Source organism: Oryza brachyantha, chromosome 3 (genome assembly GCF_000231095.2).
Source record: "Oryza brachyantha chromosome 3, ObraRS2, whole genome shotgun sequence".
In the NCBI taxonomy this organism is placed as follows: domain Eukaryota; kingdom Viridiplantae; phylum Streptophyta; class Magnoliopsida; order Poales; family Poaceae; genus Oryza; species Oryza brachyantha.
In genome coordinates this window covers 7174615-7201213 of record NC_023165.2, presented here as the reverse complement: position 1 = coordinate 7201213, position 26599 = coordinate 7174615, and the positions used below count along the sequence as shown (strand labels likewise).

Here is a 26599-nt window from a genome sequence, read left to right as displayed (position 1 = left end):
TCGGATGGATGGACTGATCTCTCTCGCTGTTGGATCTGTAGCCGCTGCTAGCTCTGGCGTCGGTGTTCTTCTCGAGGGATTATTTCTTTCTTTTTTCCCCTTCCTAGCGCGTAGGGGCACACCGCACACGGCACACCCTGGCCACGAGCACGAGCACGAGTGCCCGACGACAATGAGCCATGGCCATGGGAGCCATCCGCATCCGGTGTAGGCGTGTAGCACGTTTCAGCAGCCCAACATGTGACGTCCCAAGACGTTCGTGGGAATCCCGTCCGGCCCAGCACATTGGTCGAAATCCCGTTGTGGCCCAGAACGTCGCTGATCTTTTTCATCTCAAAGGCTCGCGTGGCCCACTACAGCCTATTTTGAAGAAAAAAAAAATCCAATATACGGCGGCATTCTTTACTTGGTTTTATTATCTCGTTTTCGCTCGCATACTTGATTAAATAATAGTGCGTTTCTCTTAGAATATACTACCTCCGTTTCTTAATGTAAGATGTTTGACTTTTTTAGTTGCAACGTTTGACCATTCATCTTATTCAAAATTTTAGTACAAATATAAAAAATGACGAGCCGTGCGTAAAATTAAGTCACAAAAAAATAAATGATATTTCCATAATTTTTTAAATAAGATGAATGATCAAACATTACAAGGAAAAGAATTAAACATCTTACATTAGAAAACGGAGGAAGTATATATGAAAGTTGTCTTTAAAATCATACCAATCCACCTTTAAATTTTTGTGCCTAATAATTAATTAATTATATGTTAATTCGCTAATATGCTTTTTTTCCCCGGCTCCCTACCCAATTGCCGAACACGGCCTACGTACATTAACTATCGATCAAATTTTATCTGTATCCATCAATAGCGGATTCAGTTACAGAACGTCCAGTACCTTCTAAAATTAGTGTAAAGTGGGTCTCTCCGTGAATTCAGTTATAGAATATCCAGTAACTTCTAAAATCAATGTAAACCGGGTCTCTCATCAGCATTGAAAGCGATTTCGGCTAATATGACTACTACGTGGCGTTGACGTGGATCTTAGGTGACACTTTATTATGTCTTTTATTAAAAAATATGAAAGTTGTATAAAAGTCACATCAATCTAATTTTTAAGTTTTTTATATCTAATAATTAATTAACCATATCATAATCGGCTGCTATGTTTTTTCGTGCCGGTTCGCTGTCCAATTGCCGAATATGGCCTACGTCCGTAACCGTCGATCAAATTTTATTTGTGTCCATCGAATGTGAAACCAATTATGGAACATCAAATAACTTCTAAAATCAGTACAAATTGGGTCTCTCCGCAAATCCAGTTATAAAACATTCAATCAACCGGGTTTCTCAACACTAATGAGAGCGATTTTGGCAAATATGAAGTCTATGTGGCTTGCTTGACTTGTTTTACAAGATTTTATCTTCAATCAAGGTCGTCTTTGATATCACACGTTGCTTGTAGCACTCGCACACCCCAGCTGCCCGAGGAAAAAAATAATTTTTTTGTCATACTTACGTATGAGTGGTAAATCTATCGTCATTTTTCTCTTACATAAACTCTTTCGCCAAAGAGTGGCAAAAAGTTAAACCAAATAGCCACGTGTACGAAAAAACCTACCTAGACGAGGGATCCGGTAAGGAGAACAATTAATGTTGGGGGAGATAGGATCATAGGCCTTTCCGCCACATGCATCCTCAACGTTAGGGCCGCCGGTTCACCGACATGGTGAGTTTATTTCATCTTTGACGTCTATTTTCACTTGTATTGTCGTATAAGTGCAACTTCGACCGGGGATATTATACTTGTTCGCCTAGTAAGGACATTCATAATTTATGTTAAAAGTGACCCTTATAGCTTTATATGAACTACTTTACATTATGGAAGAGAGTATTAGAAAATGAAATGTAAATTAAAATATGTTATCTCTCTTCTCTCTTGTGAGAGAGCTAGGACGCGTTTGTTCCTTCGGCTTAAAAGCTAGATTACCTCGTTTTTCATGCGTATTCTTTCCAAACTGCTAAACAGTATTTTTTATGAAATTTTTATAGGAAAGTTTCTTTAAAAAACATATTAATCTATTTTACAATTTTTATAACTAATAATTAATTAATCATGTACTAATCTATTATTACGTTTTTTACGCCGAATAACATATCTTCATCCAAACACGGCCCTATGGCTATTGGATATGATTTGTGAGTCCTATCTTATATTCATTGCTATCTTTATATATTATGTAAATTAAAATGGCAAAAAAGCATCTATGTGTATTCATCTATATAGACTATACATTGCCAATGCCTTAAGTCTAGCATAGATAATGCAACGACTTTAGTGTACATTCTCTCCACGGTCCAGAACTCCAGATTACTGCGGTCATTATTACAAGTGGGTCCTAACTTTAGCCTTCCATGAGCTGAAGAGTGAAGATAGCTAAAAGCCAGCATAAGTAAGCTCATTTAGCCATGCTAATATGCTATCATAAGATATGCTAGTACTCCCTATATAGTCATATAGTTGTAGTAGTAGTAGTACGGAAACAATTTTTTAGCATATGGGTGGATGTCCACTCGTTGCTTGTATGCTATCTAAATAGTCAAAAAATATAAAAAAATTTGATAAGATATTTTAATATTAGTTATATCATTTCATAAACATGCAAGTTTAAATTCAACTTCTACGAGTTGTAGCAAAAAAAAACAAGACTAATTATGATATGCATATACTTAGTTTTAGTTTTGTTTGCTTTTTCTACAACTTGTAGAAGTTAAATTTAAACTTGCATGTTTGTAGAGTGATATAACTCATATTAATCTATCTTATTAATTTTTTTTATATTTTTTAATGATTATTTAAATAGCATGTAAGCATACGGATGGACATATACTTGTATGCTAAAAACTGTTTCCCGTAGTAGTACCATACTACCATGTCTTGAGATTTGAAAAAAAAAAGAGTGAGAAAAAACTTCTTAAGAAACTGGATGGGAGAAGAGTTAATGATGTACAGTAGAAGTACAAGGACCAGATAATCGTGGCAAATGCAATATCAATTCATCATTTCCGAAAGTGTTGCTTTCTTCATCAAATCTGGCTATAAACAAAGAGCAAACCGCACGTACCAACCATACAAGCTACAACCTCATATAAAATACAACAAACTCATGCACATTCCTACCTCCGCATAGAAAATTCTGAAAATTGACCAAAAGAAAGGAAAAAAAAAATCCTCCATGGCTCCATCTACACTCAAACTAACTTTAACCTTTTTCTTTTCTTTTTTTCCCTACCAGTTGTGCATACATCCTAAGCTGGCACCAATGATTCTGCTTTGTGCAGCTTTGGAATGATTAATGATTTCTACAACTACCACATAATAAAGTCGGGAACGCTGGACCAGCATGAAAGGAAGAGGCTTGCTTCCAGGCCACCGGCAAAATGAGCAAAACCTCCCTTGAAATCAGCAAATACCGCTTACCATCACCAATCCAGTACTTTCAGATCATTCTGATCGACTCGCCATAGCCGATCAACTAAATCCATAGCAAGATAATCTGCAAAGCATAATTGTTTCTGGGCATTATTGTTGGTAAACAGCTATCTGAAAGCTTATGATGTTTCAGTAACCAGTATTTAGTACCACCCAAAAGTACAAATTAAGTGCTAGCTTTTATTTTAGAATTTATTGTCTGCATATTGGATTCTCTTGATGTTAATCCATACCAAAGTCATGTTATTTTCTCCTGAGATTGTAGTCCATATTAGTACACATCAAGGATAGTTTTCTAATTTACACCACCTTCTAAAAAGTACCATTCGCCAGTGTAGTAATAAAGAAAAGGGAAATTTTCAGGAGTAAGAAATTACCACGTCATATACAAGATGCATATTCTACGCTGAATTTGCAGCAAGGGCGTCCCCGGCATTCTTAACGTGAAGTTCCACGCTCCGGAGTTCGCGAAGATGCTGCAAGATCTCTTGAAGAAGGTCCATGCCCCTGTCACCTTTCTTCAGGGACTTGATGCAGTGCCTGAGGAACTCCTTGTCTGCCTCTAGTGCTTGCAGTCTATCATATACATGGTCGACCTCCTCCATTATAGCCAGCCTCTCCTGTTCTTTCACAAGCACGGAGACCGGATTGCTTGAATTATCGGCTTGCACATTCCCTCCCCTTGGAGATGGAGTCTGATCGCCAGTCTCATCTCCAACTGCATCGAATAGAGGCAGAAGACTCTTTCCCCTGCCAATAGAATTCCTACCATCAAACTTTGACTTGTGACTGGCGATATCACCATTCCTAGGTGAATGGAGACCGTTAGCTGACAGCACATATTCATCTGAAGAATGGCCAACAACTTCACTGGTGCCATTGATGTCATCATCTTCTAACGTGAAGAGCCTCTCCTCCAATGTCTTAAGCTCCTCCAAGATTGATAGCCTCTCCATCTCAAAGTACGTCAATGAATCATCAAGAGCCACCAGATGCTTCTTGTTTTCTTGATCCGTGCTGGGGCTAAGAACAGCATCAGACGGGCTATGAAGATTGCCGTCATTGGGGGACTCGCCTGTCTCGCAGTATCCATCTGAGTGACCGTCACTATCCTCGCCACTGGACGAGACAGACGTGCCATTGCCATTGGGGCTGTGCCCGTTGGCCTTGAAGCTTGCCATTCTCCTCCTCTCCTTGTCCTCGTAGTGCATCACCTTCTGCCTGCACAGATCGAGCTCCCTCTCCAACTCCTGCTTCTCCTTCTCCCTCTTGGTGACCAGCTCGTTCAGCAGCTGAAGCGCCTCCTGGTCGTACTCCGACTGCTCTTCCATCATCCGTTGGTATTGCAGAGCCTCCATCTGCATTGCTGCCTTTTCTTCCTGCAACCTGTTGATCATTGCCATCGTCTGGTTGGTTGCGATGGCAGCGGCACTCCTCTCTTCCTCAAGCTCGGCATACAATGCGCTGAGCGCCTTTCGCTCTGCTTGCAGGGCTGATTTCAACTGATCAACGGTGGAAGGCTCAGACAAGTCCATCTCGCTTGCCACACTCCCGTCCAAGGATAAGGACAGTGACCGTTTCCTCTCAAGCAAAAACTTTTTCTCCGAGATTTGTGTAGCAACGCTGTAGATCGGTGTCTCAGGTGCCTTGTCTTCTTCAACATCGGTCTGTTTGTTTGGTGGCTGGTCTAATCTCTGGCTTGCCGTCGCCTCTACCTCCTCCTCTTGCTCGGTTTCGCTTGCTTCTAATCCAAATATATAAGAGATTAACATTAAACATATAATCATTTCGAAAAGGGTCTATATTCTACTGGTAGGATTATACTACTTGTAGAATTAATCTCAACTATTAAAATAGTATTTTTGTACTTTGCTAATTAATTGATTAGTAGTATTTTGTAATTTTATTTTTTGGCAATAAAGATCACAATAAAATATACAATATTACCTATTTAAATTTCTACTACACTTAATATTATTGATAGTATAATATAATCACAGTCGTCTAATAAAAATATATCAATAATGTCGATTAAATTCTGAGGAATGCAAAGGAGACGGACCCTTCTGGAAATCACCTCGACGGGGGACAAATATAATCACTAGTAAAATGCAAATCCAATAATTGTACTACCTTGCACAATGTGGTCTGTTTCATGCGGGGTTTCCAATGGCAGTGGCTGCTCATTTTGGTATGCCAGTGGAGCAGCTGGCTCCTCGAACGCTGCTGATTCATGGAATGGCACGACATGGTCATCTTGTTCCCGTTCGCATATCTCACTTCCTATTGATACCTCACAGGTAGTGTCCACCTCTGCTGATCTGTTGTCATCCTCAGGAACTGGTTCAGTGACTGAAAGCAAAATGATGAGACTGGCATACCAAATGACAAGACTGGACAATTGATTGTCATCTTCAGAAACTTCTTCAGCGACTGAAAGAAAAACAATGAGAGGGGCATAGAAACTTATAAGACTAGACGATCGAGAGAAGCAATTGAAGATCTTACCTTCAGGCACAACAATTTCTTCTTGTTCAGCTGTGATATCGCCAATTTCAACGTCTTCGATAACCAGTTCATCATCTTGAGGAATAGAGTTCTCCTCAAGATCAGATGGGCTTGTTACGATCTCTGCTTCCGGGATGGGCACAACAGAGTCCTCAATCGCTTCAGTTGCTGTTGCAGCGGAAGAATCCAACATCCTCTTCTCCTCAAGAACCATTCCGATATCAAGATCTCTCGGCTCGTGCTCGCCGTCAATATGGTCCATTCCTTTCTCCTTTTCGCAGCATGCCTGATGCAAACTTGAATCTTCGGCGATTGTCATCTCGTCGATGGCTGCTACCGAGAACAAGCGCTCACCGTCGAGCTCGATCTTTTCCCCGAGAGCCATGAATTCCAAGGACTCGTCCTCGACGGCGACCATCTTCTCCTCCTCCTCTTGATCATCTTTGTCGTCCACCTCGTCTTCTTTCTCGTTTTCCTGAAATTCTTCATGCTTCTCTTCGTCTTCCTCGTCGTGCTCCTCTTGAGCCAATAGAACATACCCTTGGTCGTTTTCTTCGCGTTGGTCTTCTTCGCCATGCTCCTCTTGAGCCAATGGAACGTGGCCTTTTCCTGTATCCGGTAGCTCGCGCGAGGAGGTTTCCACGACGGCGTTGCAGCAAGAGCACGCAGTGGCGTCCTTCTCCCCTGCATCTTTCCCCCTCCTCTCCTTCGAAGAAGACAAGCACCCGTCGCACATGTCGTCGGCCTCGGCGAGCCGGCCGTGGTGCAGGCAGTACCCGAGCCCGGAGATTTCCGCCGCGTGGGCGCCGCAGAGTGCTCTCCGCAGCCACCGCGCGCCATCCTCCCCCGCCTCCGCCTCCTCCTTCTCGAAGAGCCGATCGACGCGGGAGCAGAGGAGGCACGGCGGCCTGAGCCCGAAGTAGGCGGCGAACCGGGCGATGGCATAGGAGAATAGCCCGTTGATCAGCAGCAGCGCGATGAGCGTCCACTCCAGGACGGCGTATGCCAGCGCCGACGTGACCCTCCGCGTCGTCCTATGGACGAGCACCGTGGCGAACCTGCTCGCCGCCGCCATCGCACCCTCCAATCCTTTACAAGTTACAGCAGCAGCATGAGAAAAAAAGGGGAAAAACCCCGATCTTTGCCTCGGCCTTGACGACGTGCTTGGAATCTAGCTGCCGCCACGCCAAGCCGAGGGAGACCGGAGGAATTCTTGCAAGGTCGCAACTTGCTGAGGTAGCAGACGGAATGATTTGGCAGGAGAGTAGAGGGGAGCGCTGGGTTGGGCTGGCTGGATGGCTAGATGAGTTGTTTTGAAGCTTCTTGCTTTCACCTTTTGAGGGAGAAAGGTCAGGCCATTGGACCCCATGAGAGCTAGCTCGCCTGCATTTTTCCTTTTTCGCGTTTGAATGGAGGGAAGGAGCGGATGACGAGGGTAGGAATTCGTCCGGCTTTGATGCCCGCTAAAACCAATGGGTACGTACGTACGAGCCTGGTAAAACGAAAATGTTGCACCGGCCATGACGACGAGTCGGCGAGACAAGCATGAACTGCGCTGGTGGTGAGCACGACTTGGCTAGGATGCCCGTGCAAAATCTGGGCGATGGTCTCCGGTAGCCATTGGATGCTTGCTGTTTTTTTTTCATGAGTGTCCTGTCAACAGGTAGCAACACGTCCTTTAATTTGCCATCGGTTAGGAGAAGAAAGGTACGGGATGAAAAAGGAAGCGCTGTCCTTTTAAACAACTCGGCACAGGCAATAGAATCCGATGCAAGCTCGTAGCCGTACATGTACGATGGCACTCGATCTGCAGAAACACAGGTATTGGCGTCGAAACGTGGTTTGTGATGGTTAGCTTATCGTAGGTTTCAAGGCTATCGTTTTGTTGCTGGAGAGTTTCTGATTGTCAAAACTAAGAACGCTCAATTCTCATGTAACCTACGGCGCTGCCCTGCTGAAAAAAAAAAACGCATTTGCAGATTTGCCGCATCCGTTGTAGGCTAAATATCTCTCAGCCTATCATTATTGAAGACTGAGGTTGGCCCCATCAGAAAACCAGCTAGGTTCCATGAATTTCATGGCAGGCATAGCCGTAAACACCATTTTCAATGGCCGGATCGCTCGTGCTAGCGTGTTCTACAGGAAACAGGAATATCATGGTAGTAGTGTACGCGCTGTACGTACTGGTTTCGTACTTTCGTTAATTGCATCGACGTTAGTCCAAGACCAACCAACAGGACGCCCGTACGTGCACGCACGCACTTGAAAAAGGAGCCGAGTTTACGCAAAAAAAACACCACGTTTTAGCAGCAAAACTGTACCTGAGATGAGAGGATTCAAGTAGAGCATGGGGTAAAAAAAAAGCTAACGTTCGGAAGGACTCGGTTAACGCCCACGAAAAAGCCATCAGGAGACACGGAGATGTTGCGCGAACAGGGGCGGAAATGATACGCCCCCGTGGCATTATTGACGGCGAAGTTGGCCATGGCCCATGGGAGCGCGGGGCTGTGGAAGGTGGTGAGTTGATTGCGCGCCGCGGCTCACCCACTCGCCACCGACCCACTCGACCCAGCTAGCTTTCGGCCGCCGGACGGGCTGTGCTCTCCCTTGCCTTTGATCCCAAAGCGTCCTTTTTTATTTTATCTTTTTGCTCGCAACGGCCGGCACGTCTCCTTCACAGCGCCACTCATCGTTTCCCTGATTTTTCCCTGCACGCTTAGACGAGTGTTCGACGGTCCATGTGTGGACTTACCACGGTTGTGTCAATGTGTGGGCACTTGGTAGACGTGGCGGTTCAATGTTTGCGTTACGTGGAAGGTGTCAAATTGATGGGTTCACATTCACGGGAGGAAGCGGTCTGAGACCTTGAGGGTAGTGTGACAGTGATGCTTCCTCAGGCAAAAACTGGAAGCTGGAGCATAAAGAACGTAGCCTGTTCTTCGCTGAATCAGAGCTTCGTGCACGAACCAACCAACATTCCTGCTGGCAAAGGCTCGAGACAGCAATCACAGCTTTATTATTTATTGTAGACACATGCCCAATGCATATTACTAACCCATATTTCTTTTTTTTCATGCACATGCTTACCAAACGGATAATGGTATAATTTTTATGAAAAGTTATATATAAAATTTGCTTAAAAAATCAGATTAATTTAATTTTTTTATTTTTTATAATTAATAAATTAATTAATCATATATTAATCTTGTTGCTGTGTTTTCTGTGTCGGTTAATAAGCCAACTGCCCAACGCGGCCACAATTGGATAATATAGCAAAAGAAATGTCATATGTGAAATGGAACAATGCTATAAGCTATAAGTACTAAAAATTATTACAGGCAAAAAACTTAACCGTTTAATTTGACCATTTGGTAGTTATAACCAAAAAAAGATGCAATCACCATGTAAGTGTTTCTAAAAAGTTTGTAATACAGTTAAAAAATTAAAAAGTTTGTAATGTTATGCGTATCATTTTCATATGAAATGTGCGTTCAACAGTGACACTATATCTAGATTTCTCTTTTTTTCCATGCGCATGCTTTCCAAACTACTGAATGACGTATTCTTTGTAAAAAAAATTTACAGAAAAATTACTTTAAAATATCATATTAATTTATTTTTTAATTTTATATAATTAATTATTAATAATTATATATTAATCTATTAGTATGTTTTTCACGTCGGATAACTTATCCAAAACAACCCAAACCAAACCCAACCTAACTCTGATAATGACTTCGAATGTTTTTATGAACGTGAAGGGTGAAACTATAACCCCTATCGTTTCGCAGTTACAACTGTTTATAAGCTAAAATTTGAATTTTAGAACTTAATTTTGAATTTGATTTTGTGGTTTTTTTTATTATGGTTTGTTTTACACATTTTGCTTTTAAGTCACTGTGGATACGTATATAAAATATAAAAGTTTTACCTGTAAATTATTTTTCGTTTAAAAAACACGTTTTCGTTTATTCATCTAGAAAGCGAAAGATGGGAGCCTATATGTTAAAACTATGGTGCATTGCTTATACCATGATACCCTTTTCTGAAAGGTCTGAAACTAATCAACAGTGGCAGTGGCTGCTCACTGTAACCAAAAAAAAAAAACAGCGGCTGCTCACGTATGCCGCTCCACGTCATGCCACCAGAATCCGGTAGCCGGTTGAGCGTTGAAACACAAAATCCAGCTTCTTCCAACTCTAACTCCAACCTGATAGGAACCGAACTCGGAAACCATGTTCACCGAACGGCCGCCCGCAACGGGCATGCAGGCAGGCAGCCGAGTCGACCAACAAAACGGAACGAAGCGCACAGTGGACCGCAACAAAAATAAACGCCGATCCCCCCTCGCGCCAACCGACGCCGCAAGCGCGCGAGCTAGAGGGGCAACACCAACACGCCATCCACCACCGATCCGATCCATCCAGCCTCCCTGTTGCGCCGCGGGTGTTGTGTCGTACCGTCCCACCACCACCGGCACGGCACCAGTCTACCACCGAGACAGGACCGCATCGGCATCACACCACGCACCACCACCCCGCGGCTCGAACCAACGCCCGCCCGATCCGCCCGCGAGGCCGCGCGCGACCTCCCCCGCCCCGCTTTCCCCCCCTTTCCCCTGCGCGTCCGCGGCTGACTGCGCTGACGCCCGCGGCGGCCGCGGCGTCGCCTGCCGGGGCCCCACCCGATCCGGACGCGCCTCCCCCGGGAGCCGCGGAGATGAACCGGATCCCGTCCGTCTCGCTGCGGCGGGACGGGGCCGCCGCTGGCGCCGGGGAGGAGGAGCAGGAGCCCGACCCCGCGGCGCTGGCGCGGTGGGCGCGGGCGTTCTGCGTCATCCGCTTTGACCTGGAGCGCGGGCAGCTGGTGGAGGCGTGCTACCCGCCGGACGCGCTGGCCTCCGCCGCGGGCCTCGACCGGCTCGTGGCGTTCTCGTCCTTCCCGGACTCCATGTCCCACCACCTCCCCCGCCACCGCTCCTCCGTCCACGACTCGCTCTTCTCCTTCCGCATCCCGGACCCCTCCCCCTCCGCCTCCGTCCCCGGCTCTCGCCGCGGCTTCCTCTACGGGTTCGTCTTCAACCGCCAGCGCCAGGATGAGCGCCTCCCCCGTGGCGGCGAGCAGAAGTCCGTCGTCATACTCTCCCATGCGCCCTACTCGTCCCTCTTCCGTCTGCTGCTGCAGATCCTCGGCCCACTCTGCTTCGACGTCGGCCCCTCCGCGCTGTCCATGGTGGCGTCGCACGTCGCCGCCTGGCCCGCGCCGGTGCCGGGGCGCCCCATGGAGCTTCCAATCGGCAGCGCGGCTCTGCGGGTACACCTCCCGCCCGCGGCCGACGACCCCGGCCCGCCGCCTGCGCTGCTGCCGGCGAACCCGTCAATACCGTACGGCCTCTTCCACGACGCCGACCTGTTTGCGGCGTTCCGTGGATTGCTTCTCCACCTATGGACGCTCTGGGAGCTCATGGTGGTTGGCGAGCCTGTGCTGGTGGTTGCACCGTCTCCACCTCAGTGCTCGGAGGCTGTGGCTGGGCTTGTTAGCCTTGTTGCTCCACTCTTGTATAGCGTGGATTTCCGGCCGTACTTTACTATCCATGATCCAGATTTCGCTCGCCTGAATGCGCTTGCTGAAGGCGAAGTTTTTCCTCCAATGGTGCTTGGTGTGACCAACTTGTTTTTCTTGAAGAGCCTTAAGAGCATTCCCAATGTTGTGTCTGTGGGGAGCCCAAACCCAAATTCTACTAGGGTGCTCCCAGTCGGCGGCCAGTCACCGGGATCAGGGAATGGGATCAACGGGACGCCTGGGAAGCTCAAGCTTGACAAACTCGCAATCAATAAGTTTTCTCCGACTGGCCTATTGAATTCCATCAAATTGAGAAGGGAAGGTCCTCTTTCCCTAATGACAGAGCACAAGGAGGCACTATGGAGCACATATGTGCCCACCACAAAGCCTGATACTTCTGTTCTAAATAGGCTTATTGATGCGGGTGTATCTCCAAGGATTGAGGAATCCATGTCAGTAGTGAACAATGAGATATTGCGGCGACATTTCCTGGAGCTAACGACCAACTTTCTTGCACCTTTTGGGCCATATCTGAGAACCACCACACCGTCAGAAGGAAGCTCTCCTTTTGTTGATCCACCATTATTGCCTCCATTTCATGCAGATGAGTTTGTCAATGGTCTGGCTGCTAGAGGTGCAGGGAAGTTTTTGTCCAAAAGGATGAAATCTAATTGGTTGGAGCTATATAGGTAGGCCCTAAGCATATACATCGATTTAGTGAAACAATTTATGTTTTCGTTCTTTCAATTGCTTTGAATGTGAGGAATCATGAGCCAACTTTCTTTATTGTGTGTCACCACCACAGGAGATTCTTGGAAGGTCCCAATTTCATGCCTTGGTTCCGACAAAGGCGTGCTGCTGCAGAGCAAGAACAGCAGAGGCTATGGAGGCAGGCTCGCATGAATGTTGACATTGAAAAGCTAATGTCAAAGTTGTCTGAATTGGAGAGAATTGATTCTTTTAATGCTATTGAGCGGTATCTTCTACGTGAAATGGAGGTACTTTCATTATAATGCTTTCTTGAATAATAATAATTTTCTTATCGCAATTTCTTCGCCCATATCTAGCAAGTATTGAAATTTGTTAACACGACATCCCAATTCTGTTCATATCTAGCTGTCTATTTAGCAGTTAGTCGTGGAAATTTAAGATAATCCTAACTCTTGTATGTTGCAATCTCAAAGGTAACTGCAGAAAAAACCCACTGCTTAACTTAGTGGACTATATTTTGTGCTAGCCATGCTGCTTGGAATTTACCATCTGATTAACTGCAGGGATATTGCTTGTGGAAATCTGCAATACAGTGAATCAGTGATCTGCATTTAGTGTCTAGAACGTTACATTTTGGCTAATCAGAACATGCTCTAGTGCATTGGACAGTTTGTTTAAAGTAAAAATGAACTATAATACTAGGACTTTTTCTTATAACATTTTTGCTGTATGGAGTGTGCTTGACTTCAAATTTATGAGCTAGAAGTATATGTTTCCTTGTCTTGCAACAAATTAAGACTAAAATGTTTATAGAATTAGCTGTTTAGATCATGGGATTCTGCTCTGTGTTTAATTTGTGAATAACCACCCCTTTGTCTGGCAGTACCGCATCATCTTGTAATGAAGCAAAATAGTATGAATGCACAACTTATGTACTTGATATTGATCCAATGCAATCCCCTTAGCAATAAAACTTTTTTGTCAGATGTCTTACGTCTCATCCTTCCTGTAGAAGGAAGTTTTACACACCATTTATGAGTATTGCTTTATTTTCTGCCTGTCTGGCCTTGTAGTAATCTGATTGCTGCAGCTAATCTTGACAGTGCTACAACCTGGTGGGTGGCAAATTCACCACCCTTACATTATCTTGAAAGGAGTATATATAATTGAAATAATGAATATCTTCTGCACTTAGCTTGCTTAGTCATTAGTGTTCTTTCGGACTTTATCCTTTGAAGTTGGAAGTTTCTGATGTTAGTTTTCGTTCCTTATCCTGCAGAATTCTAGAACAGGTGCAACTGAATCAGAAACAGTGTCTCAGAAATTGAAGGGAGACCTCCGAGCAGCATTCAGTGTCCTCCCAAAGGACATGCAGCAACTCCTGCTCTCGAACCCTAAAAGAGCTGTGCTTCTCCAAGGTAGCAACAAAGAGATCCCAGAGTTAGATGGCATTATCTCCCAGACCAGTTTGTAGCACTTTGTTTTCCCTGTAAAAATACTTTTGTGATTCTTTATCCCACACATAGTCCAAAATCCACTCATTTTTTTATACTTGCTATTGGGTTGGCAAAATATTTCCAAGATAAGATCTCTATCCCCATGAATCACATATCTACATATTTTGATTTCTTGGTCAGGGAGTTAATATACGCAAGACAAGCTAAACAACCATACAAACCCTTATTTTCATCTCATAATATATAATTGCATAGCATACTTAGCAAGCGAATGTCAATGGTTATTCCCTTTCCTGATCTAGCACCCAAATATCAGGAGTCAATCCATAATGCCCAATCTCTGTGATCCAGTTCTTAAGGAATATAGTGATTTGTTGTTATTTATGTTTTCGACCAAAATTTTGTGCCTGAACAGGCCTGTGGCAGCTCATCCATCCTGATCTAAGGATATGTCAATACATTTCACTTGAAAGTTAATCTATCCTACACTGCACAAACTTGTTTTACTCATTGAACAATCTAACGGCTTAAATCATCTGCATTAACTGCTCAAATAATCTGCATCAAATCAGGTGTAACCCTAGTGGATAGATTACACTACAAGGAACCTAATGTTGAGCTATGTTCACTTCACATTACAACCCTTTTTAACTAAAATGTAGCTTGGACCGTGTGTGAAACATATCATATGCGATGTAAGCATGAAAGTTGAGCATGCTGTGTACATCGACTTATTTCTGTATCCATTTCAAGGTTCAGAAGTGCAGAACGATCATTCATTACATAATACTACCTCCGTTTCATAATACTACTACCTCCGTTTACCTCCGTTTCATAACGTAAGATGTTTGATTTTTTTTTTAACGTTTGACCATTCGTCTTATTTAAAAATTTAATATAAATATAAAAAATCCCACAAGTTATGTTTAAAGTTCTTTTGATAATAAGTAAGTCACATGAAAAATAAATGATATTTCCATAATTTTTTGAATAAAACAAATAGTCAAACATTGTAAGCAAAAAAGTCAAACATTTTACATATGAAATAGAGGGAGTAGTTGATACTTAATCCAAAAAAGTATCAATTCCTAGCTACGGATTTGTTCTGTGTACGACGGACAGTGCATTACCTAAAATAGTATATACACTTCGCCGTGTTCGGCATCCCTTCTTACTTATTTCTATACGCACACTTTCTAAACTATTAAAATATGTATTTTTTTTAAAAAAATATAGCAATGTTGCTTAAAAGTATCATATTAATCTATCTTTTAATTTTTTATAACTAATTATTAATTAATCATGTATTAATTCACTATTAAGTTTTCCACGTGGCTAATAAGCCAACAAAAGAACGAGACATACTCATATGGTGAAGAACCCTCTGCATCCTCTCTTCCACTACCAACATGTTATTCCCTTGAAGACATGATTTTTCCTGATTATGTTCCATTCATCCTTCATCAACTATGTCTGCACACTGGATGAACTCGCAGATGGGCAGTTCACCCTTTTGCTTGTCCAATCTGAGGCTCTGAGCTGTGTAACTCCGTGTAAAACTGTTGGTAAGCCTAAGAGAGAAAGATTAGATACATCTTTACCACTTTGAGACTTGAGAGTCGTCCGTCCGTCCCCTTCCCCTTCATACACCCGCGCTCAACACAATGTATACGACTACGGAAAAAAAAACAATTAACAGAAAAAAAATCACGACATGTGCAAGATAAAAAGAAAACGAAAATCAGTTGCTCAGCGTAGCTGTGAAAACAAAAGGTAAAGCACAAGAACATGAACACCACCCTACTCTTAGCCGATACAGGCCGGCCTTGCTGGGTTGACAATATGTTAAGAATCATTAAATTGGCAGATTCATTTGCGGAAAAGAAGCAACACAAATCAGTGGAAGCAAGTACTTCCAGTTCGGAGGCAGAACTGCTGGAATTTGCTCTCCTTGCAGGATGCTAATTGCAGGGAAGCAGCATGACCTCTCACATGTTTGTCATATAAAGCTGAACCAAAGAACATGTAAGACCCAATCGCAATTCGCCCGGCGAGAAAGACCAACCGACAGTTTCCAATGCATGAAAATTGAGTAACGAATGGCTCAGCCGTACCCAAAAGGTTTACTCAGTATTCAACATCCAGCAAACTTGCATGGTTGGAAAGGAAACGGCTAGCAGATGAAGTAGGTAACAAGTGCTCATTAAGCTGCCATACTTTGATACTATCAACATTATTTAACTAGCCATGCCATCAACAAAGTAACAGGTAGTCTAAGTAGTCATCTACTTTCGACGTCCAGTAGTAAGTTTAGCTTTGATAACGCTTGATCGCTGGTATAACTCTGATGATACTGAAGGATGAGATGACGCTTCAGAAGTTGAAGTACCTGGGCCACCTCACCTTCTTTGGCCTCAGCTGAAAAGGCATGGATTGGAAAATACATCAGATCAAAGAAAAGCTTTCATCTGAGGTTTTTCACTGCTTATAAGCTGCCAAAATTTGAAACATCTCTTATATTTCATATTGTCAGCAATGAAAACGCTTTAGATACAGTAACAGGACAGTTACACCACGAATATATAGGAGGCATACCATACAACTAAAACTAGAGCCGCAAACTTCATTATCAGGATGTACAGTTCCTAATGTGACTTGTGCACTATGATGCTAATTATTTGACAACAATAAAACATGCTTCATAAATCATATTGGGACAATATCGGTAAGAACCAAGAACGGGAGTATACTGTTTGACAACAACGAAACATGCGGGAAAATATTCTAGACCCTTGAGAGGATGTTCCCTCGTCTAATGCATGCTATTTAAATAGTGATTAAAAATTATAAAGATAGATTAATATAAAATATATCACTACACAAACATACAAGTTCAAATATGACTTCTACAATCCATAACAAAATTAACAAATTGAGCTCTAAATAGTATACGTATACTCACAATCATATTTATTTTTTTTGTTATGGATTGTATAAGTCATATTTAAACTTGCATGTTTGTGTAGTGATATATCTTATAGTAATCTATCTTTATAATTTTTTTCAATTTTTTTAATAATTATTTAAATAGCATGCAATAGATGAGGGAGCATCCCTCAAGGATTTAAAATTTACTCCCCGAAACATGCATCATAAATCATATTGGGACAATATCACTAAGACCGAGAACATAGTTTATGGTGATAAGCCTCACCTGACTGCTGTGGCCACACTTCTTGCGGCAATTCGTAGCCCTGGGAGGCAGAGTTGCATAGCACCTGCGAGACAAGCGGTGAAAAAAAAAAGATGAGACGTGCAATGAACATTGCAAGCACAAAGTGCTCGGATAAATTGTCTTCTAAGCAAATATTAAAGTCAATATACATCCACAACTTGAGAGTTGAGAGTTTAAACCACAACCCTATATCTTGTACATCTGATTGATTGATCATTTTCTCCACCAAAGCAGTAATAAAGAAATATCAGCTTTCACCAAACACAGAAAAAGTGAAGAATGAACAAAAATAACAACAGAAACTGCAACACGTTACTGATTGGTTAAATCTCTCAGAAGATCAGTAATTGATAATGATATGCCCCAAAACAGAAGGTACAAGCATGCCGCGTTATCTATCAGGTCTCTCACTTATCCTTCCTGTTTGCCAATCAACTCTTGTATATCAATCGGGGCTTCAAAAAAAAAAAACTCTTGTATATCAATCGAACTACGTGTACAAGCTGAATAAACATGAACCTGACAAAAACGGCAGGATGTGAATCGGTGACAGATCAAACATAGGTTATTACAACACAGTTGCGATCATTGCAGTCACGTAAAATGCATTCAATTACCATACTAATAAACTATTTGTCGCTAATTACCCAGATCAACTAAGCAAGCATGAACAACATATATATCCAGTAAAGCAGGTTGCGATCGATGCAAGAAGGAAGCGGGTGGCGCGTAGTTATTTACTTGCGGCAGATCATCTTGTGGATATTGTGCTTGTAGGCGAGGACCCTGAGCGAGGCCTCGTATACGTAGCCGCCGAGTAGGCGAAGCAACAGGTGAAGTGTCGACGCCTTCTGGATGTTGTAGTCGGCCAGCGTGCGGCCATCCTCAAGCTGCCTCCCCGCGAAGATGAGGCGCTGCAGGTCCGGCGGGATACCTACAAGCGCAACAAACACAGGTAGTCAGGCAAAACCCCGGCCGGTCACCGCCTCACCCGGCCGGCCGAATCCACGATGGATTTGCCGCTGATCTGTTCGGGCAAATGCAACACGCAGAAGGCAGGAGATCGGTGGAGATCAACGCAACCGCAGACCGCAGTCGCAAAACTTGAAACACGATCAGGAAACAGCACAGTTTCGAGCGCGTGAGGTTTACGTACCTTCCCTGTCCTGGATCTTGGCCTTGACGCTGGCGACGGTGTCGCTGCTCTCGACCTCGAGGGTGATGGTATTCCCCCCCGTCACGCTCCCCCCCGTCTTCACGAAGATCTGCATCTTCAACTCCCCTCCGCTTGCCTTCCCCTCCCGAAGCCTCCACTCCCTGGCAAATCCTTGTGCTTGAATCGCTGGATGGAAATGGCGCTGGGTGGTGGTGGCGAGAGCGAACAGATGGCGGCGCAGCTTTGTGCGGCCTTTATATACCCTCCTCCCCTGAAGTAGCGCGCCCGTCAAGTCACCGGTAAACCAAAATTAACCGCGCGCTTTATTACTGAACAGAGAGAGTGTAACTCCGACGCTTAGAAGTGGAGCGGTGAAAAGTGGATAAAACCATTGTGTGCCCTAATACAGTTATTATTACTACTCATCTGAGGCCCAGATCAGCCCATACGAGCGATAGGCCCATTCCGCATACATATCTCAACAAATTTGCGGCCCAATTTGAGAGGTTGCGTTGAGACAAACAGACGACCAGAGAGAGGCAGAGAGACGAGACTGATTTCTGGACCCTGGAGTGGAAAGAGTTTTTATGGCAAATAGATTTTAATCATATGATGATGTATCCTCATGTTTAGAACATATACAGTACGGTAGAAAAATATTATCAATTTAATATATATAGACAACCAAACTGACAAGTTATATAATAAGTTGTTTATTTGGTTGTTTGTATCATATTTAATACATCATTTTTTTTATATTTTATGTTTGTTGCATGTAAGTATGTAAAGTTATGTACGTAGCTTGGGAGCACTTGCGCGAGAACGAAAAGATGGCAATCAAGTTCTTTTTGGTTAATGAATTCATGTAAGATGGTTAATCTAACGTAGATGTAGGTTAAAATTTTTGCAAAAAATATTTTAAGTTGCTGTTCTTTGTTTTCGTCGAGTTGGAGCTCTTAGATCCTTTCCATTCCATCCCTTTCATCTTTCACTATTCATCGCTATTTATCTAAATCTTCATCATCAATTCAAATTCATCCGTAAATAACTATTATCCGATTCCCGTCATCGATCCAGAAGTCACCACTAATCTTAGCTTCTATCCCATTTGTTTGAACTTATTCAATCCAATTTCTATTCAAAGCTTATATATCAAATCTTTATTCAGACTTCTAATAATCGAACTCCGAAATCTCATTATTCATCTTCTTCTTTTTTAGATAAAGGAAATTTTTATTGATCTCAGATGATTACATCAAGGTGATACAATCACTCGAAGACCACTTTCGGCCTCTGCATAACTAAGATGTACACAGGCAAAAACTAGACATAAGCGTAACCAAGTATTAAAAAATAGAGCAAATTCTAGCTAAGAAGAAATCTTCAATCTAGATTGCCACCCATAGTCCTAGATAAAAAACTCTGTGATCACCGGTTCCACCAATTCAATTATTCATCTTCTATTCAAAAATATCTCAAATATCTTAAATATATCTCAAATATCAATTTCTGAGTTCGTATATTCGAAGGTCCTATCGAAGCCTCCACAAATTGTCGTTTGTTCGTCTATCTCTAATTTTTTCCATCTAAATTCCAAAAATCATCTTAAGGATCAAAATTCTCGACTTCCCTAATTCGAAGAATTCTATCAACTCCTGTACAAAATACCGTGCCAATTCTCTATCTAAATTTTTGTCAAAAAAAAATCTAAAGATCATCTTTATTCTGTTTCGGGTTGAATTCTTCTTGGGCCATTCCATCTGACCCATCTTCTTGGCCTCTGGCCAATCCAGTCACTCCTCCCTGTCGGTCTTTCTCTCTCGATCGTCTTTTCTTTCTCTGTCTCTCGCCTGTACGCGGATGACGACGCTGTCGGTCTCCACTGCTCCGCTCCTTCCTATCATCTTCTCTGTTCCTCGCCTCCGGCTGCCATCCACTGAGAAAACGGAGCTTGCGTCCCCATCTTTCTTTTCCCTGAAGCCACAGCGACAACTGCCGCGCGGGTTGCCGCTGACGACGCCGAGACGCCGCCGGCTTCAATTTGGACGTCGACGCCGTTCTTCCGACAATTCGTCTCGTCGCCTCTTCTTAAAAATCAAGGTTACCATCACTGTCTACTTGCCTCTACGTCTCTTTCACCTCTCCTTCCCGGGCAAAACCATCGCCGGAGAACGCCGGTGCCGCCAGGCCCCACCTTACTCCGTCCCTCTGTTCTGCCGTCGCCGGCTACACACTGCGCCGCCGCGCCAGGCCGTCTCTCAACCATGGCTGAGGCCTTCGGCAACTCCGCCTTGCCGCACTGGTGCCCTCCAAACCGCCGCACTCCTCTGGAGTTCACCGGAGCACCGCCGCCATGGCTGCACTTTTGCCCAGATTCAACCCCACGTGGACACATCCCATTCAACTGCTCCTCTGCCTCCACCAATCAAAAAATATGAATCCTCTTGTCCTTTAGCTCGGCCTCACCTGCCGTCTTTCTCTCTCCAAACCCTATTGGTCGTGTTCTGGTCGTCTCCGTCGTCCTTTTGTTCCGCATGTACTTTTTCATATGATCTCACATTCCTACGTTCTTTTTTTCAATAATATGATCTCATTTGATTCACATATTCTTTTATTTCTATAAACTAAACCACATACCATTTGAACTATTAATTCAATTCAATAGCCTCAAGAGCTTACCATCATTGACTTATCCTTTTACTCGAACCAACAATATTTAATTCATAGACTTCCTCGCTTGATATGCATAGCTTCATTTCATATGCATATATAGTTGAAATACACCTATTCCATAATCTAGTCATCTATAATTATTTACTGACCATAAACCATTTATATCTCTTATGTCTAAACCAACACCCTATTTATATTTCTTATTTTATCGTTTATTTATAACTTTTAGTTGTATGATTTTGTTTATTGTTTGTTCTTGTGTGCACGCTCTAGATCATGTAGAAGAAGAATCTATCAAACCACATGAGCTGACGTGGACTAAGAAACTACGTTGAAGCTCCCAGAAGACAACATATTGCAAGGTAAGCCATGAATTCATCCTTGATCAACTTGAGAACCAAAGTAGAGAACCACTTAGTTGCTTCATGCATTATTTACTTGCAAAGTTATTTTGACGTATCACTACTTTCAAATAATCATATTGCATTAGTTAATACATTTTATTTAATTTATTACTATTGCTAATACAATAAACCGCCATATCATGTTCCCTGATAACTAGGTATAGTTAGCATACTACTCCGTCGAGGATTTCTAGGTTTTCTAGTTTGAGCGTTTGACCATCCGTCTTATTTAAAAAAAATATTAAAAAACTAAAAATAATTAGTCGCATGTAAAGTACTATTCATGTTTTATCATGTAGTAACAATAAAAATATTAATCATAATTTCTTTAAATAAGACGAAGAGTCAAAAATTATATCCAATAATTCATAAATTCGTTTATTTTGGAACATAGGTTGTACTTTAGAATAACATTATAGCGGTTAATGCCACAAAACCCCTATACACATGCATTTGTTGTGATATGAATCACAACGTCTGGAGTGATATGGAAATCAACTCCGAATAAAGATGATATGCTGAACCATGAGGCCATGCATTATTGTGTTTGAAATATGCATGTGTCTGTGCTAGCTTGGTTTGCTTCCTGGATTTAAGGACAACCCCTTATGCCACGTAAATTGATATAATTCGCGTTCATCCACAAGACCGAACAATTAGACATAACCTAGTATGGGTCCGATTATACAAAAGACTGTTGGGTGGCTCTGTACAAGTGCTGGGGTGGACATGGAACTGAAAAGAATCAACAGAGAAAAAGTTGATGGTCATGGGCTAGGTAGTTGACATGATCTCACAATAGTGGTACCCGTGAAAGCAGTATACTATTTCATGCTTCCGTCGAGCATGCCTCTGACTGCTACAGCAGAGGAGTATCCCATTGTGCAGAACTAATAGTAGGTGGAACCCTGGAACAGTTATTTTGTCCTTAGCCATACTCGTAGTTGGCATCGTGTAGGTAAAGCTGGGCAGACACTGCAATCGTATAATATTCGAATACGATGTGCTCATGGTTAATGGAGATACGTTATGAGGTGATTCCTATTCTCATGGGATGAGTAATGTCTTATAATTAAAGGCAAAATTTACTACAGGACATCGAAAAAACGTGTAATTAGCCAGTGGACACCGTAAGATTACAAATTTGCTGTAGGACACCACAAAAATATGGTAATTAGCTAGTAGACACTCCGTCCATTATTTTATTAATTTCAGAGTCAAAATTTTTTAAAATGGCGAGATTGCCCTCGGTGGTCGATTCGCCCTCACCGCAGCTGGGTCGTCGTCGCCGCCGTCTGCTCAGCCACCCTGTAGGCTAGGGTTCAGGTGTGGTGCAGCACCGAGACTGACTGGGTTTGGTTCGAACGGACCCAGTTAGCATAACGGGTTGGCCACCGAGGGCAATCTCGTCATTTTTTAAATTTTTTACTCTGAAATTAATAAAATAATGGCCGAAGTATCTATCAGCTAATTACCACATTTTTGTGGTGCCCTACAACAAATTCGTAATTTTACGGTGTCCACCAGCTAATTACGCGTTTTTTGATGTCCTATAGGAAATTTTGCCACAATTAAAATGTAGACATGATAAAGTTGAGGAGAATGGTGAATTAATATTACTATCATTTTTACGTATCATTTTAAAATATTTATGAAAGTAGGACAAAACTATTTATGATAGGTTTGTTATCAAACCCTCCTTCATAAACCCTAATTCTTTGTACTCTTTGCATGTATTATATTGTTTAATTATGGTTAGAGTTTGCAGGGTATATTTGTACTCGCCCATTGTATAAAATATGGTTCAGAAGATCAAGACTTTGTCAAGGTTGCTCGTATTAAGGTCGCTCTTTCAATCAAGTTTTCCCGTGGAGTTGTTCGTCTTCTGCTTGTTGCCTGATTGATCTTTTCGAAAAACTAAGCATACGTGTCATATTTCCGTCGCTAAGCAAGTATTTTTCATTAAGTCTATGTTTTTATAACTTTTCTATGTGCAACTGAATATCGGACAGTTGTAGCACGTGAGATTCTTGTTTAACTCTTATACATCCTCACAAGTTATCTCACTGTTATATATGTTTTTATACATCATTCAAATAGTTACAAAGTTTAGAAATAATAACAATATAAATTAACACTCTATAAACATGTATATCTACATTTAATTTGCATAAAACTTATAAAAAAGTTTGAACTCTGTTTACTGGTTTAGAGTGCCATTTGTTTTTTGGTTCGTACTATGGGGCCACGATTAACGCTAGCTGCCCATGTGCCGTCGTAGATAGGTAGATCGGTCAGGAATCACCACCTAACTCTTCATTTTTGGCTATCTATCACCCGTACGTCCCATGAAGGTCGCCATGTGTTTACCTACTGTTCTCTCCTGCATCCACGCACCTGGCACGGTACAATACAAAAACGAACGCATACATAGCCACACTGCCACTCAGTGTCCGCCGGCCCGGGCGCTGCTAGATCTGTCAAGCACAGGAGTGTACTTGATCAGCATCTGTTTGTAGCTCGGTGGTAGCAAAGGAACCCATCGGTCAGTCAATCGATCCAATGGCGCCTGCTGCTCAGGAGCTGCTGCAAGAAGTGCGGCCTCCTCGCTGCTCCGGCGCGGCCCTCATCGTGGGCGCCACCGGCTACATCGGCCGTTTCGTCGCCGAGGCCTGCCTCGACAGCGGCCGCGAGACCTTCATCCTCGTCCGCCCCGGGAACGCCTGCCCCGCGCGCGCCGCCGCCGTCGACGCGCTCCGCCAGAAAGGCGCCGTCGTCATCGAGGTGATGAATCAATTAGCTAGCCGAGTTAGTTAGTTAAGCACGCGAAATGAACATGAGATTTGGAAGGTCTGAGACCCATGGTGCACGCCTGCATGGCGTACGTGTGCCGTGCCGTGCCGTCGTTGGTCGTGACAGGGCTGCGTCGGTGGGAAGGAGGGGAGGAGGTCCGTGGAGGCGTCGCTCCGCGCGCACGGCGTCGAGGTGGTGATCTCGGTGATGGGCGGCGCCAGCATCCTCGACCAGCTCGGCCTCATCGAGGCGATTCGAGCTGCCGGCACAGTGAAAGTACGCACGTGGTGTAGCAATCTTTTTTTTATTCTCTCTCTCGTTTCTCTCGTGCACACACTAGTTTTTGGAACGTACGTAAAGTTTGGCCGCGCGGATGCAGAGGTTTCTGCCGTCGGAGTTCGGGCACGACGTGGACAGGGCGCGGCCGGTGGGGGCGGGGCTGAGGTTCTACGAGGAGAAGCGGCGGGTGCGCCGGGCGGCGGAGGCGTCGGGCGTGCCATACACCTTCATCTGCTGCAACTCCATCGCCGGCTGGCCCTACTACGACAGCACGCACCCGTCCGAGCTGCCGCCGCCGCTCGACCGCTTCCAGATCTACGGCGACGGCACCGTCAGAGGTACACACCACCCATGCCACGCGCCGCATGGTTAATTTCCACCTTCCTTGCGCTTGCGCCTGACGTTTTCAGCTGCGCTGCGCATACGTGCATACACAGCCTTCTTTGTGGCTGGAAGCGACATTGGCAAGTTCACCATCAAGGCTGCCTACGACGCCAGGAGCATCAACAAGGTCGTGCACTTCCGTCCCGCCTGCAATCTCCTCAGCACGAACGAGATGGCGTCGCTGTGGGAGAGCAAGATCGGCCGGACACTGCCGCGCGTGACGCTTACCGAGGACGACTTGATCGCCATGGCTGCAGGTTTGGGCAAACAGACCACGTCCCTGCTGCAGCATCCTATTTTCAGCTGGCATTATTTGCAGTGCTACGAACTCGACCCACGCTGTGATTTTCATTTTTGACTGTATGCATCTGATGAATTGCAGAGGACGTCATCCCGGAGAGCATAGTCGCTTCACTGACGCACGACATCTTTATAAACGGTTGCCAGACAGATTTCTACATAGAAGGGCCTAGAGACATTGAAATCTCAAGCCTTTACCCTGACATTCCCTTCAGAACAGTAGAGGAATGCTTCGACGACTACTTACATGTCCTCGACCTATCAAATGATGAAGCTAAAGAAGAGGAGGAAAAGAAGAACGCGCCAACAGTCGGGAGATTGGCAATACCACCTACGTGTGCTTAGGTCCACACAGAAGTCTTGGACCGGCTACCTTCTCGTGTGTTGCTTCCACCGTCCGTTTCCGTCTGATTTGATTGTTTGAACGGTGTTACTTCTATTCATGTATATCTACCTATGAAATTGCTGTAACATTAATTATTATGTGTCCATGTGGAAAATGTTTTGATCCCTTTTTAGCTTGCTTTGGCAGTTTGAAATGGTCATCATCTCAATATCCAAGTATCCGACGGTTATGTTGAGTTCTTATATATCCTAGTCAATTTTGATTTTACTGTGGACAGATGTCAATGAGAGGTATTAATCCCCCCTCTAATTTTTTTTCCCAGTAAGAGATTAGAAAACGGACCTTGGGTTGACCACTTGAAAAGATCGTTCATTTACTGTGGCCCGTGCAATTGCGCGGCTAGCAGCTTTACATAGAATCTTTTATCTTGATAATAATTAATTTTTAATTGTTAATTTGAAATTAAATTTTCCTCAATATCAATTATTTTAAGATTTTTAACACAAAATTTGGATTTTTTAAACTGTATTTACCCATGGACTCTTTTATATTATTTTTCTTTATTTTAGTTTCGAAACTATATTTCTAATCGGATTATAGATGTTTTCAAATTGACCTCCATTCAAGATCCTCTCCAAATCACGCAACAAAACCACTAATCAAACACACAAAACTACTACACATGCACCTCACGATCACATCGGCATCCACGCGACTCCTGGACCACCCATGCTGCACTCTTTTATATTATTTTTTATTTTTAATTCCCAAAATTGTATTTCTAATGAGACTTTTTTGATTAATATAAGATTTTCTAGCCCATGAGAGCGAATGTGGTGGCTTCTTTCCCTATTACTTTATATATATAATAGAGCACTACATTGTCAAATTATGATGCAATTAGGCTTAAAAGATTCGTCTTGCAATTTACACGTAATCTATGTAATTAATTTTTTGTCTATATTTAATACTCCATGCATGTATCCAACCATTCGACGTGATAGCGTGGAAATTTTTATTTTGGAACTAAACATGGCATTAGTTTAGGGTCGGACCACTCACACATCTTAGCCTCAAGTTTACGAGAGAAACTTGTAAATCTATGAAAAATAAAATTGCAACTTCCAGTAATTTTATATCAAAACCTTCTTGGATTTTTTTTCTTAGATTAGGTTCTTTTCTAAATAAAGGTGAACTTGAATTTTCACAAACAGTCAAACATGTGTTCTTAGATTTTTACGCGGGCCGGCGAGTGCTGAAAAAAAAAAGAAAAAGGAAATCAAACAACAAAACAACA

General features: G+C 43.1%; 4 protein-coding genes across 5 annotated transcripts; 2 read left to right on the top strand and 2 right to left on the bottom strand.

Moving 5' to 3' along the window:
- Nucleotides 1–3177: 3177 nt before the first annotated feature.
- Nucleotides 3178–7397, bottom strand: LOC102701250 (myosin-binding protein 2). 2 transcript variants are annotated; one of them, XM_015835689.1, is made up of 4 exons: nucleotides 6003–7397; nucleotides 5628–5927; nucleotides 3872–5238; nucleotides 3178–3558 (listed from the first exon to the last, which is right to left on the bottom strand). In XM_015835689.1, the coding sequence occupies exons 1-3, from the start codon at nucleotides 7075–7077 to the stop codon at nucleotides 3896–3898; spliced, it is 2718 nt and encodes a 905-aa protein (XP_015691175.1). In that variant the 5' UTR covers nucleotides 7078–7397; the 3' UTR covers nucleotides 3178–3558; nucleotides 3872–3895. The 2 variants fall into 2 exon arrangements, with proteins under 2 accessions (XP_015691175.1, XP_006651231.1); XM_006651168.2 differs by having other exon boundaries at nucleotides 5628–5846.
- A 3279-nt stretch (nucleotides 7398–10676) lies between these two features.
- LOC102718248 (protein DENND6B) lies at nucleotides 10677–14217 on the top strand. Its single transcript, XM_006649715.3, has 3 exons — nucleotides 10677–12253; nucleotides 12370–12562; nucleotides 13555–14217. The coding sequence occupies exons 1-3, from the start codon at nucleotides 10722–10724 to the stop codon at nucleotides 13747–13749; spliced, it is 1920 nt and encodes a 639-aa protein (XP_006649778.2). The 5' UTR covers nucleotides 10677–10721; the 3' UTR covers nucleotides 13750–14217.
- A 1301-nt stretch (nucleotides 14218–15518) lies between these two features.
- Nucleotides 15519–18373, bottom strand: LOC102717966 (ubiquitin-like). Its single transcript, XM_006649714.3, has 4 exons — nucleotides 18124–18373; nucleotides 17709–17901; nucleotides 16947–17010; nucleotides 15519–16150 (listed from the first exon to the last, which is right to left on the bottom strand). The coding sequence occupies exons 1-4, from the start codon at nucleotides 18236–18238 to the stop codon at nucleotides 16106–16108; spliced, it is 417 nt and encodes a 138-aa protein (XP_006649777.1). The 5' UTR covers nucleotides 18239–18373; the 3' UTR covers nucleotides 15519–16105.
- Nucleotides 18374–20009: 1636 nt separating this feature from the next.
- Nucleotides 20010–25522, top strand: LOC102717501 (leucoanthocyanidin reductase-like). Its single transcript, XM_006649713.3, has 7 exons — nucleotides 20010–20223; nucleotides 21070–21158; nucleotides 23720–23984; nucleotides 24120–24269; nucleotides 24373–24610; nucleotides 24710–24913; nucleotides 25039–25522. Exons 3-7 carry the CDS (start codon nucleotides 23763–23765, stop codon nucleotides 25299–25301), a joined length of 1077 nt encoding a protein of 358 aa, XP_006649776.3. The 5' UTR covers nucleotides 20010–20223; nucleotides 21070–21158; nucleotides 23720–23762; the 3' UTR covers nucleotides 25302–25522.
- Nucleotides 25523–26599: the final 1077 nt, after the last annotated feature.